The following is a 12,875-nucleotide window of genomic DNA, read 5'->3' on the forward strand; positions in this document are numbered from 1 at the left end:
AATAACACCCATGACAAAAGGTAGACTTAAGTGAGCTGATACTGTAAATAAAGTCCACTGCGTGGGCCTGGGACATGGTCAGCGCTCAATAAATACTGGTCCTTCTCCCTCTCTCCGCCTGCCGTCAGACTTTTCCGAGATACCCTTCCTACGCACACTTCCTTAACTGACCACTAGGTGGTGCTAGCCTCTGGCTTGACATTCAGTTCCAGAGCTGCCCAATTAATGCCCCAGCCCAGGCCCTATTATACTTAGAAAAGGGAGTATTTTGTAATTTGCTGAGCGACCTGAAAAAGGAGATACCCTTTCCCCACACTAGCTTCTTTGCCCTAATCACCATTCCAGGTATCAATCATGAATTGCAGAGAATTCCTCCATGATTCCCTACTATTTTGGTTATAATCCCAACCCAAGAATTTGAAAATGCCTCTTAAGAACAGATGTGGGGAGGAAGAGAAGGCGCTGAGGCGGAGAGGATCAAACAATGAATGCTATAGGAGAAAGAGAGGGAAGAAGATGCTTGAAGTCACATCCTGTTCCAGGGAAGGCAATTCTAGTCCTAACATTCCTTTTACCAATCAAGAGCCTCTCACGCTGGGTGGAAACAAAGAAGAAAAAGACATGGTTCCTGCCCTCAAGGAGTATATAGTCTAGTGGTGGATATAGAGCCCACAAAATAAAGTAATAAAGTGCTACACTCTGGATACTGAAGCTATCCTGAATACAAGTTTGGAACAGGAGAGATGGGCAGAGCGAGAATAACAGGAGGGCTTTTCTGAGGAGGGTAGAGGAGCAGGGGAACTGTATAATCAATGGCTCAGGTAGAAATATGCATTCTCAGCAGGGCGAGGTGGCTCACACCTGTAATCCCAGCACTTTGAGAGGCTAAGGTGGGTGGATCACCTGAGGTCAGGAGTTTGAGACCAGCCTGGCCAACATGGAGAAACCCTGTCTCTACTAAAAATACAAAAATGAGCCAGGCATGGTGACGGGCGCCTGTAATCTCAACTACTCGGGAGGCTGAGGCAGGAGAATAGTTTGAACCTGGGAGGCAGAGGTTGCAGTCAGCCGAGATCATGCCACTGCACTCCAGCCTGGGCAACAAAAGTGCAACTCCGTCTCAAAAAAAAAAAAAAAAAAAGACATAAATACGCATTCTCTCACCTTACAGACATACCCTGAGCAGTTCACCTGCTGGAAATAACCCAAGTGCCCAACAATACCAGCAAATTGTGGAACATCCAAGCAAGGAGATTCCAAGTAGCCAAGATAAAAGGGTAAGCTAAATGCGTTCATGCAATGTGGAAAGGGATCAAGCTAAGTTAATTGAAAAAAAGGCAACTTACAGAACAGTATATATCATATGAGTTCCTTTGTGGTTTTAAAGGATATTCACTTATATTTGTATATTACTGTTTTATTTATTTATTTATTTATCTATCTATTTATTTATTTATTTATTTGAGAGAGGGTCTCCCTCTGTTGCTCAGGCTGGAGTACAGTGGCACGACCTCGGCTCACCGCAACCTCCACCTCTCGGGTTCAAGCGATTCTCGTGCCTCAGCTTCCCCAGTAGCTGGGATTACAGGTATGCGTCACCATACCTGGCTCATTTTTGTATTTTTAGTAGAGATGGGGTTCCGCCATGTTAGCCAGTCTGGTCTCGAACTCCTGAAAAGTGATCCGCCTGCCTTGGCCTCCCAAAGTGTTGGGATTGCAGGCATGAGCCACCACACCTGGCCTGTATGTTACTGTTTTAAAAACTCCCCTGGCCGGGCACGGTGGCTCACACCTGTAATCCCAGCACTCTGGGAGCCTGAGGAGGGGAGATCACGTGGTCAGGAGTTCAAGAACAGCCTGGCCAACATGGTGAAATCCCGTCTCTACCAAAAATACAAAAACATTAGCTGGGCATAGTGGCGTGTGCCTGTAATCCCAGCTACTCGGGAGGCCAAGGCAGGAGAATTGCCAAATCTGGGACACAGAGGTTGTAGTGAGCCGAGATAAGGCCACTGCACTCCAACCTGGGCAACAGGGCAAGACTCTGGGGGCAGGGTGTGGGGGGGAAATTCTGCTGGTAGGGGAGACCTGAAGAACTGTTAATAGAAGTTACTCTAAGGGTGCAGCTGAAAAATGGGGGTGTGGAGAGCATCAAGTTTCCTTTTACTTTGTACCTTCCTGTACTTTTTTTAACCACTAGTTATTACTTTTTTTTTTTTTTTTTTAACAATATAAAGTTAATACACATTCACATTCAGGATATAGCAGGGGATAGGAGGTTGCAAGTGAGAAGTGCATGCCGACTGAGGCCAGGTTTTGGAAGACCATGACTGAAGAGGAGTTCACATTTGACTCTGGTCTATAGACACCCACTAGAGTTTCCCCAGCAAGGAAGAGACACAGGGAGAGCAGTTTTTGGAAGAGTCACCTGACAGATGGGTAGGGGGAGGGAGGAAAGCCCCTTCAAGCCCTTTCAGGCTACATGTGGTTGCTCCAGATACCATTTTCCTTTCAAAGCTGTCAAGCTGTCCCAAGTCTGTTTCAACCTGATTTCACTTGAATCCCAATACTGGGAGGGGCCCTGGGAGGAACCTGGTAGGCATTTGGTGAGTCCCCACAGTGCGTCTCACACTGTATTGGGCTATGGGAGCTGGATAAAAGGAGAAATAAGACCCTATTCTTGCCTGGAGCAACTCTCCAGCAGTGGAAATGGAGGAAATCTGAGATATATTTCAAAGGAAAAAAAACGACAAGCCTGGAGCATAGGCTGGCAAGATTGGATATAGGAAGGAAAGGCCCCCTTGAGTTGGCAAAAAGTCTGAGGTTTCTAGCCCGGGAGACTAAAGGCAGGTGGCCACGGCGCTGAGCAAAGCCGGCTGGAAGAAGCTAAAGGTTGAGATCACTGTCATTAGGAGGCAAGTCCTTTGTGCTGCTCCTGTTTCTGCCAAGGACAGACTGGAGTGGGGATCTTTCCGTGACTAGAACGTAAAAGGGGGAATCGTCCCTCCTCTCCAGCGTCAATTTTTGGCAGCCGACGTCGTCTGCCCGGCTCCTTGAACTCTGACATGCAGACACCCAGAAAGTCAGACACTAAGGGAACAGCCATAAAACGCCGCCCAGAAGGGGGCAGTGGCCAGAAGCACGTTCACTGGCCCCTGGGAACCGCCCGGCGCCTGCCTTCTGCAAAGTATCATTCCCGTGTGGGCTGAGCCTGGGGACAAAGGTCCGGCACTCAGCAGACACCTTCTTGGAACCCGAGGCCTGGAAATGAAGGTCCAGAGTCCCTCATCTTATTCCAAATCCTGGCTCTAGGAATCTAGAACTCTGAATTGATGGCAAACCAGTCAGAAGGTATTTAAAAAAAAAAAAAAAAAAAAAAAAAAAGCAGAAAAATAAATGAGCCCCGGCTTCTTGGGCGAAAGGGGGTGGCCCTTCCTCAACCCCACCCGCTGGTGACTCACCTCCCTCCAAACCAGGGCCTGCCCCTCCCGTGCCCAGGGCTGGGCGAGCAGGGTGGGCGGGTACTAAGGTGGGCTCCATCCCCGAGTCCCACGCGGGAGGACAAGCTCCGGCGTGTCCCCGCGGGTGTCCCTGTTTACTCCGAGCCCGGGAGCAAGGTGGGGGCGGGTCCTCTCGGTCCCTCCCCCACCCCGCCCCCTCCTCCGCAGGCCCCAATCCCAGTCCAGTCTTCCAAAGTCTCCAAATCAAAGCTCAGCCTTTCCCTGCACCTTCCCCGCGGACTGGCTGCCCCAGTCCCCACCCCGGGCAGAGGAGGCACCTTCAGGGTTCCCCTAGAAAATCGGGCCTCGGCCCAGACCACCGAGTCCCGGACGCCCCCGGAGGGAGCCTGAAATCTAGAGTATGACACTGAGTTTCAAAGGGGAGCCGCTCAGCTCTCCGCCCACTGCCCAATCCCACCCTCGGCCCCTTCAGCTCTCTGGAGCACCAGGGATGAGGGTCCAGCCAGGGGAGAGGGCGCCCCAGGCCCCAAACTAGCTAGCGAGTCCTCGGGACCCCCACGCTCGGACCGCTTTCCAGAACTCCTAACCCTGTCGCGGGTCCGCGTCCCCCTCCCCCGGGCAGCGCGTCAAACCGGCGCATGCGCACTCACCGGATTGCCGCGTAGCTCTTTCTCCCCCCCACCAACCTTTTTTCTTTCCCCGCCCCTTCCCTCCCTCCCTCCTCTACCCGTCCCCTCCCTCTCCCCCATCAGCCCCCTCCTCGGCACTTCAGTCCGGGGAACAGCGGTGCGAGCTCCAGGCCCATGCACTGAGGAGGCGGAAACGAGGGGAACCCCCAGAGCTCCATCAAGCCCCCTTGAAAGGCTCCCCTACCCGGTCCACGCCCCCCACCCCCCCCCCCGCCTCCTCCCAATTGTGCATTTTTGCAGCCGGAGGCGGCTCCGAGATGGGGCTGTGAGCTTCGCCAGGGGAGGGGGAAAGAGCAGCGAGGAGTGAAGCGGGGGGGTGGGGTGAAGGGTTTGGATTTGGGGGCAGGGGGCGCACCCCAGTCAGCAGGCCCTCCCCAAGGGGCTCGGAACTCTTCCTCTTCACCCACGCCCCTGGTGCGCTTTGCCGAAGGAAAGAATAAGAATAGAGAAGGAGGAGGGGGAAAGGAGGAAAAGGGGGACCCCCCAATTGGGGGGGGGGTGAAGAAGAGAAGTAGCAGGACCAGAGGGGAAGGGGCTGCTGCTTGCATCAGCCCACACCATGCTGACCCCGCCGTTGCTCCTGCTGCTGCCCCTGCTCTCAGCTCTGGTCGCGGCCGCTATCGACGGTGAGTGAGATTCCGCGTCCCCCTTGGACCCCTGGGGGCACCCTCTCCCCAGCCCCCACTCCTGCATACGGATGGGGAAGGGAGACGCGGGAGGGGGTGCCTTTTGTTATCCCAGTCCAGCTGACACAGCAGCGGCCCGACTGGGGGCGGGGATGGGGGTCCGATTTGGGGGATGGGGGCCCTGGGCAAATGATGCTTCCGGGGCCCCCCAGCACAAACAAAGACCAGAGGCCTGGGTACAGAGAAGAGGGATCCCCATTTTTCTGATCCTGGGGAGGAGAGGCCTTCTTTTCCTATCTCTGTTCGGGGAGGGCCTCCGCCTCCCCTACATCCTCCAACCCCCCCACCCCCCATCTGAATTGTGAAGGAATCCGGATTTGCAATGTTCGGCTGCAAAAGGGGGTGGGGGTGGGGTGGGGGGGCTTTTTGCAGTGACCTCTGTAGCTCGAAGGGGGAGCCAGGCCAGGGGTACCCTGCTGGGCACAGGGCAGGCAGGCCCGGGAAGGCTGTGGATGGGGAGAGGGAGGGCCCCCTGCTTGGGCTGAAATGGACCCCAGAGCCCCGGCTGGAGGCCTGGGTGCTGAAGTGGGCTCTTCCCCCTCTCAGGGCCTCTGTCAGTGGCCTGGGGTAGGGCTGTGTTGGGGGGCAGAGAGGGGGAGCTCGCCATACTATGTGACTTTGAATTTTCCTTCTTAATTCCTGGGAGCTTTGAGATGAAAAAACGTCAGATGTCATCATTGGGGAAGGGGACTGGAGAATGGCCTGGAATGCTGGGGTAGGAGGGTGGGGGAGGCTGCCTTCTCCCTGACTTCTGGCTTCATCACAGTTGGATTGGAAGGAGAGCTGGAGGTTGGATAGGGATTATGGCTGTGCCCCCACGCTCCTTTAGTAAATGGGTTTATTCCCTGCACCCCTCCAAGCCCAAAATCCCATATACACACATTTTGTATATTGCAGAGTTAGGCTTAGGCTAGAACTGCGTCCTTTTGGGGAAATGGGGTGCCTCTCTTCCCTTTTCTTGTCAGCTGTTTTTTTTCTCTTACTTGTGAGTCACTGGTTCAAGTCTTGCCCAAGCTTTAAGCGTTAAGCTGGGGTCATGGGGTTGGGCTGGGCTAGGTCCCTGATTTGAGACGGGGTGGGATCTCATCCCTTCCTGTCATCTTAGCCCTCTCATCCAAAGACAAAACTGGGCCCAATACCATCATACACCCCCTCCTCTGTCCTGCTAGAGTGGGATTGGGAAAGTTTTTCTCAAACCAGACTATCTCCCTCCCTCTCCCTAACTTGCTTCAATTGGGGGAGGAGACTTACAGGGTGAGGAAGCAGCTGTGCCCCCAAAAAACATATTTAGTGGCCCTCAGTTGTGCCCTCTTGGGGACTGTCTAACCCCCACCCCCACCCCACCAATTATCTGCCCCGGAGTAGGAGAGGAGCTTTGCCTGAATATCCTCCACACATCGCACAGCCAGTCATTATCTGTGCATAGCTCCTGTCATTATCATGTGTTTTGCTCTTGTTTTCAGCCCTGTGAGGTGAGAAGGGAAACTGAGGCAGGGAGATTGGCGTTGCAACCACTTCTGAGAGGAATAGAAAAAAAATTGAGAGAGAGAGAGACCCATCAGAAGCCCCATGAAGGAGGGTGGCTAGAGTTAGGCAGCAGCAAGAGGGTTTCTGTGGAGAGCAAGGAAGGTCAGGAAGGGACCCCAGATAGTGTCACTCCCAGGGCTCTAAAGGAGTTCTATTTGCCACACCAAGTTAGTGGAAGAGAGAGACTGGACATGTTCTCCTTATCTCCCTACCCTTTCTTAAAATGTTCACCCATACCCCCTCTATCTCCAGCTCAGATCAAACTATCTGAAACCCCAGGAGAGGACCCTTCCGAAACACACACCAGTGGTTCTGCCTTGGGAGTGGGAATATAAATAATCAGCTCCACCCCACTCTTGGGTACAGGGTGGTGAGAAAGGAGAATTGCACAGAAATGTAAGTTCAACTCCATCCAGAGGCAGCCTAGAGGATCCCTTATCCCTAACCCCTGCCCTCTTGCCTCGGGGTCCATCAACACTGAACTTTCTTGTTTACTTTCCAGAGAATGAAAATGACCCAGCTCACCTGACTTAGTATGTAATCTTCCTCCTGCTATCACAGCCTTGCTGCTTTCTCTCCAGTGCAGCAATCCTAGGGGCTTTCCTACCTCTTCTACTTTCTCTTCTGTGTCTGAATCTGCCTCCGGGGTCCCCTGCCCTTTGGGGAGTAACATCACTCCCCACTAGTGACAAAATTGAGTGTACCTGCTGCTGGAGAGATTGGAGAAAGATGGGGTGGAGAATGGGAAGAGGGACTATTGAGGGCCCTGCTGAGATTGGGGAACATTTTCTAGTGGGGAGGGTACCCCCAGACAGATACAGCTCAGAGAATAAGGCTGACTTCCTCCCTCCCTTTTTCCTGACCTTTCTCCACCCACCCCCTTGAGCCAGCATATTACCAGTTACTAGAGTAGGTACAGTGGAAGTGAGTTACGAAGCTGGGGTGTTAGCGTCCTGGATCCCTGAGAGAAAGTTCCAAACTCCTTTCTCCCTGATCAGACTCACATCCTAAACGTCTCCCTTTGCCTCACTGTCTTTTAAAGCAAGAATGTGTAGAAATTCATTTTGGGGTTGGAGGGATATTTTGATGTTTAGGGCTGCTTCACTAGACATCTTTTTCTTCTGATCTTGTTCTCTTGTTCTCTCTCCTCTCTTCATTTTCTCCATTTTTTTTTTTTAACCCTCAACCACCCTTCCATCACTGAGCCTCCCAAAGGATGACAGCCCAGGTTCTGGCCAGTCAGTTCCTGTCCAGATGCCCCCATTCTTCAAAACCCCTTCCTTACCTTTTGGGAAGCCCTTCCTCACTCAAGTCTAACTCTGTCTCCTCCTGCTGCAGTGTGAGCCCTTGCACATCAGAACCCCAAAGCCTAGTTTTATTCCCTCCCAGTACTCTCTTCTCAGGGTCCTCCTTGCTCCTTAGACTCTCTACCTTTCAGGTCCTCCAGCTCTGGGTGTGGGCTTATTGCTCTTGAGGCATCTGGGTGCAGTTGAATGGTACTGTGGGAAGGCCCCTGACTTGGTGGTTCTGGATTTGAGCGGTAGAGAACCTGCCTCCCCCTTCTGTCCCAGATTTCAGCCTGGTTAGCAGGATCCTGCATTGTTTGGAGAAGGAAGCAGTTGGCTTTGGAGTGTTTCCGGTGCGATGGCCTCAGGCACCAATATAAACCCTCCCTGGGAAGGAGGTGAGGGGTATATGTGGAGAGTGGTCCCTCTTGCTCCCCCAAGGGAGATGAGAGCCTCTCCCCCCAGGCCTTAGCTTCCCTGATGGAAGAGCTCCATTTTCCTTCCTCCTTTCTACCCTTCTGACTCCAGGGGTTGTAGTGGTCCCTATTCTGGGTCTCCCTTGCATCCGGCACTGCCTAGGACCGACACTGTCTCTCCAAGCTAGGACAGATCTTGCTCCCACCCTACCCTAGGCCCAATGGGGTAGTCATTCTCTGGGTTCATCCCAGGACAACTGTGTCATCGCCTTGGCAATTTCTGGACTGAGCCCCCTTCCTGGCTTTTCTGCCTGTCTGTCTGTCTTTCTGTCTGTCTCTCAGTGTGCGCTGTCTTGGCTTTTTAGAAACTCTGTCTCTCACCCTCTCGGTTCATCTCTTACTGCCAAACCTTTGTGACATTATCTGCCCTTCTTTCTGCGTCTCTGTAACTTGTCTTATTTTTCTCTGCCTATCTCCATTTACCCACGTCTAGGCCTCTTGGTATCCCAAAAGCTTCTTGGGAGCAAGAGTCTCTTGGGGCTTCCCCACTTATCCCCTAGCTCCCTCCCCTCTGTTTTGGCTATTTTTCCCCCTTCCTGGCCAGACCCAGTGTCCAGTTCAGCACCAAAAGTTTCCTCTCCACTTTCCTCCGACTTCCTCTTTCTTCTTCCCCCTCCACTAATTTGGGGAATGGGTTTTGGAGAGAATGTTTCTGGAAGAAAAGAACTTGATACCCTTTGTGGGCTAGGAGGGAGAAAGGAGGTATTTCAGAAGGAAGGAGGGAGGTTAGACTTCTGGCAGAACTTCCTCCTGACCAGGAGCCTAAGAACTGGAGAAAAATGTAAGGAGTGAGTCAAGAGCTTGGAGCTTTTACTCTGGTGAGCATAAGCCGTGTGTGGCTGGGGTGGGGGGAGAAGGAGGGGAGGCTTAGAAATGCCTGGTGAGTGATATGGTGACCTCTGGAGGCCTTCTAGGGGTCTGGCTTTTATTTGTGGGGAAAGGAAAAGCTGGTGGGGGAGGTCACGGGTCAGGCTAATGTCCTGCTGCGTCAATATTGACTCAGAATGGAAGCGGAGACCCTTCCCCTCCCCTGTCTGTCTGTCTGTCCAGGCCGCAAAGCAGAGGCCCAGACTCAGGAATGACAAAAATGTGTCTGAGCCTCAGGAAGGAGCCACCGGGCAACACCCAAAATACATAAAATTCAATGAAAACCTCTCGGTTTAGGTTTGGGAGGCCCTTGCTGCCCCACCCCCATAGGGTTGAAAATTCAGATTCCTGCAGGCTCTGTCCCCGCCCCCTTGAGCATCCTCCCCCAACTCTGTTCCCTTAGCTATATCATGTGGTTCCCTTTCGAAAACCCCCCTCTCACCTATCTCAGAGGGGAGCCTATCTCTCCTTCTGCTGTGTCCACTCTTAAAAAGGGCCCCAAGGGTCCCTGTCATGCTTTTGCAGTCCCTGAGTCTGCTTGTCCTTTAAGAAGCACCTCTAAGGTCTTAGCTCTCTTCCTCGACCTCGCCCTCGCTCCCTCAAGGGGTATCAAAGGATGGGTTCCCCTCCTCTGGAGAAGACTCCTTCAGGGTTGGACTTCGCTGTCACCTTCTCTGGCCAGGAATTCTCACCCCACTTCCCCACCCCTAAGGTCCCAGAATGGGACAGAGGATGACAGCCAAGGCTTAAGCAGGGCAGTGGGGTCTGTGTTGTGTCTGGACGCACACCCAACTCTACACCTCCTGCCCTGGCTCCAGTTTGGTGGCCCTGGGGGCCATGGCTGGGCTGGGTGCCTGGGTTTGGGGGGGTGGGGCAGGGTGTTGGCCAAGTTAGCATGGCAGTCACATTCATCTTCAGGCAAAGCTGAGAACAGACGGCCCCTGTGTCCTGGTGTTCTTCCTCTAAACTCACTCCCTCTCCTTCCTCTCTAGTTCTCTCCTCCTTCTTCTCCTGCCTGTCTTCCCCTTCCTCTGTCCCATTCTTGCTCCTCTCTCTCTCCTCTGTGCCCTCCCCTCCTCTCTGAGGAGCCCTGAAGGCCACCCCTCATAATCCTCTCCCCACTGCCAGGGCCAGAGAACGACAGCGTGCTCCCTGTAATTTCCCTTCCTTGTTTTTTGTTTTTGTTTTGTTTTGTTTTTGAGACAGAATCTCACTCCATCACCCAGGCTGGAGTGCAATGGCACAATATCTGCTTACCGCAACCTCCGCCTCCCGCTAATTTTTGTATTTTTAGTAGAGACGGGGTTTCACCATGTTGCCCAGGCTGATCTCGAACTCCTGACCTCAAGTGATCTGCCCATCTCCGCCTCCACCTCCCAAAGTACTGGTACTACAGGCAGGAGCCACTGCGCCCAGCTGGTTTCCTTCCTTCCTTCCTTCCTTCCTTCCTTCCTTCCTTCCTTCCTTCCTCTCTCACTCCCTCCCTCCCTCCCTTTCTTTCTTTCCTTTCTTTATCTTTCTCTCTCTGTTGCCAGGCTGGAGTGCAGTGGTGCGATCTCAGTTCACTGCAAGCTCCGCCTCCCTGGTTCACCTGCCTCAGCCTCCCAAGTAGCTGGGACTACAGGTGCCCGCCACCACGCCCAGCTAATTTTTTGTATTTTTAGTAGAGACGGGGTTTCACCGCGTTAGCCAGAATGATCTCGATCTTCTGACCTCGTGGTCCGCCCGCCTTGGCCTCCCAAAGTACTGGGATTACAGGCGTGAGCCACCATGCCTGGCCTGGTTTCCTTTCTTAACCTGGCTCCATTCCATGGCCAATGAGGAAACCACCTGCTCAGTTACCGTCACTCTGTGCCTCAGCTTCCTCATGTGTGAGATGGGGGTTGCAAGGGCACCCACCTCACAGGGTTGTAGGAACTAAATGAGTTAATAGTTACTGTATTTCCAATCAGTGGCAGGTGGTTAGCAAGGTGAAAGGGTTAGCTTCTATCAGTCATGGAGACCGCCAGGTTCTCTCATGTGGGCCAGGAGGTGGGAAGGCCTTAGCGCGATGTTGTTCTCTCATCTAAACTGCAGGCCACAAAGGTGGGTTTTCTGGGTGCTGGATTCAGACACAGAAGGCTCTGCTGAGGGGAGTGGGGTTGGCTTTCCCTCTAAGCAGATGATAAGTGTCCTACCCCACCCCCATCACGGCTCCCTCCCAGCTCTGAGTGAGGCTTCCCTTGGCTGTGTAGACTGCCCCAAAGTCGTTTATTTGTTTCTTTCTTCCCTCTCCCGCTGAAGGAAATCAAAGACAGGCCTTAGCCTTCTCACTCCAGATTCCTGGGGCCTTCAACATCAGCCCTGACAGGAAGTTCTTTCACGTATCTCTCTGCAATCCTTGTGCTGGCCAGGCCCTCAGGAGATGTGGCCCCCTCCCCTGGTGCTGCTGTGGGATAGGGGCCTGGTCCCTCCTCTTCCTTTCACTTGCCCCATCCCCCATCCCCTCCCTGCAAGAGCACATCTGGTTTGTGAATCTCTCTCATTCCAGCTTTTGGAGTTTGCCAGCTGCTGTTTCCTCTGTGGAGTTCAGGCCAAAAATGGGGGTGGGGGACAGCGGGGGGACTCAGTGAAGGCTAAAGGAGGGGGCACCATAGCTGGGATGTGAAATGGAGGGGAGGTTAGGTGACCACCCAGTGACCTCAGGCCTTGGCTGTGCGCTCTGCCCCTGGGAGGAGCCAGGGCATGGACCAAGTCCCAGGTGGGTGGCACGGGGGTCTGTTTCTGGGCTCCAAACATCCCATCTGCCTCTGAGTCCCATTCCAGCCCCCCTCTTCCCCCTCAGCCGGCCACGGCTGGTCAGGGGAAGCGGACAGTTCTCCGGCATGCTAACTAGGCTGGCGGGCTGTGTTTCCCGGGAAGACCTCACAGCTGGCCCAGTGGGGCAATGAACTCAGCATTATCCACCTCCTCAAGGGGCCTTTATTCCAGGCTCAGGGTGGGGGCCAGGAGAGGGGGGCTGAAGGGGGAGCCTGGCTAGGCCATCCTTGATGTGTTTCCTGAACTCGGTCATTTTGGCCAGGGGCCTGAGTGCGGTCCCCCCTGCCAGCGGTGGGGGTTAGGAGGGAGGACATCTCGGTGTGGCTCCCATCAGACTCCCTCCCTCCTCTGAACCCCCCTGACATTTTCCTTATACTTCTGTCTCTGCCCTGCATTTGCATTAGTTGGGTACAGCTGTCTTCTCAGGCGACTCTGGCTTCTGCGGGGCAGAGGGTCATCTCACCCTCCTTGGCACCCTGATGCCTAGTGCAGTGCCTGGCATAGAGCTGGCCTTCAGTGTGTGCCAGCAGAATAGAAATGCGATGGCACAGGCTGAGGAAAAGGCACGAAAGGCCGGGAGACTGGGAGCCCAGCCTTGGGTGGGGGAGAAGGGGTGGGTGACTGTTCCTCCTGTGAAGGATGTGGTGACAGAGGTTGGGAGGAGTGGGAATGGGAGGTCTGGTGTGGATTTCACTGGTTCAGAGTTTGGAGTCAGCTTAGCTGGTCTGAGTCCTGGTTTTGTCACTTGCCAGCTATTTGACCCTGGCCAAGTCACCTGGCTCAATTTCTTCATCTGTGAAATGGTGGTATTAGTTGTCCCCACTTTGTCATACTGTGGAGGGGATTAAATAAGATGATACATGGAAAAAACTGCTTTACCACAGTTCTTGGCACATACTGAGCCCACAACAAGAGTTAGTTGTCAGCCAGGCACGATGGCTCACTCCTGTAATCCCAGCGCTTTGGGAGGCTGAGACAGATGGATCAGCTGAGGTCGGGAGTTCGAGACCAGCCTGACCAACATGGAGAAACCCTGTCTCTACTAAAAATACAAAATTAGCTGCACGTGGTGGTGCATGCCTGT

General features: G+C 53.6%; 1 protein-coding gene across 1 annotated transcript in view; it reads left to right on the forward strand.

Annotated features, from left to right (window-relative positions):
* The first annotated feature begins 4,709 nt into the window (after positions 1-4,709).
* Positions 4,710-12,875, forward strand: part of LRP1 (LDL receptor related protein 1) — an 85,725-nt gene continuing 77,559 nt past the window's right edge. The window contains 1 exon segment of the mRNA XM_031651048.1: positions 4,710-4,776. Within this exon segment, the coding sequence (XP_031506908.1) occupies positions 4,710-4,776 (67 nt within the window).

This window comes from Papio anubis, chromosome 9 (genome assembly GCF_008728515.1).
Source record: "Papio anubis isolate 15944 chromosome 9, Panubis1.0, whole genome shotgun sequence".
In the NCBI taxonomy this organism is placed as follows: Eukaryota; Metazoa; Chordata; class Mammalia; order Primates; family Cercopithecidae; genus Papio; species Papio anubis.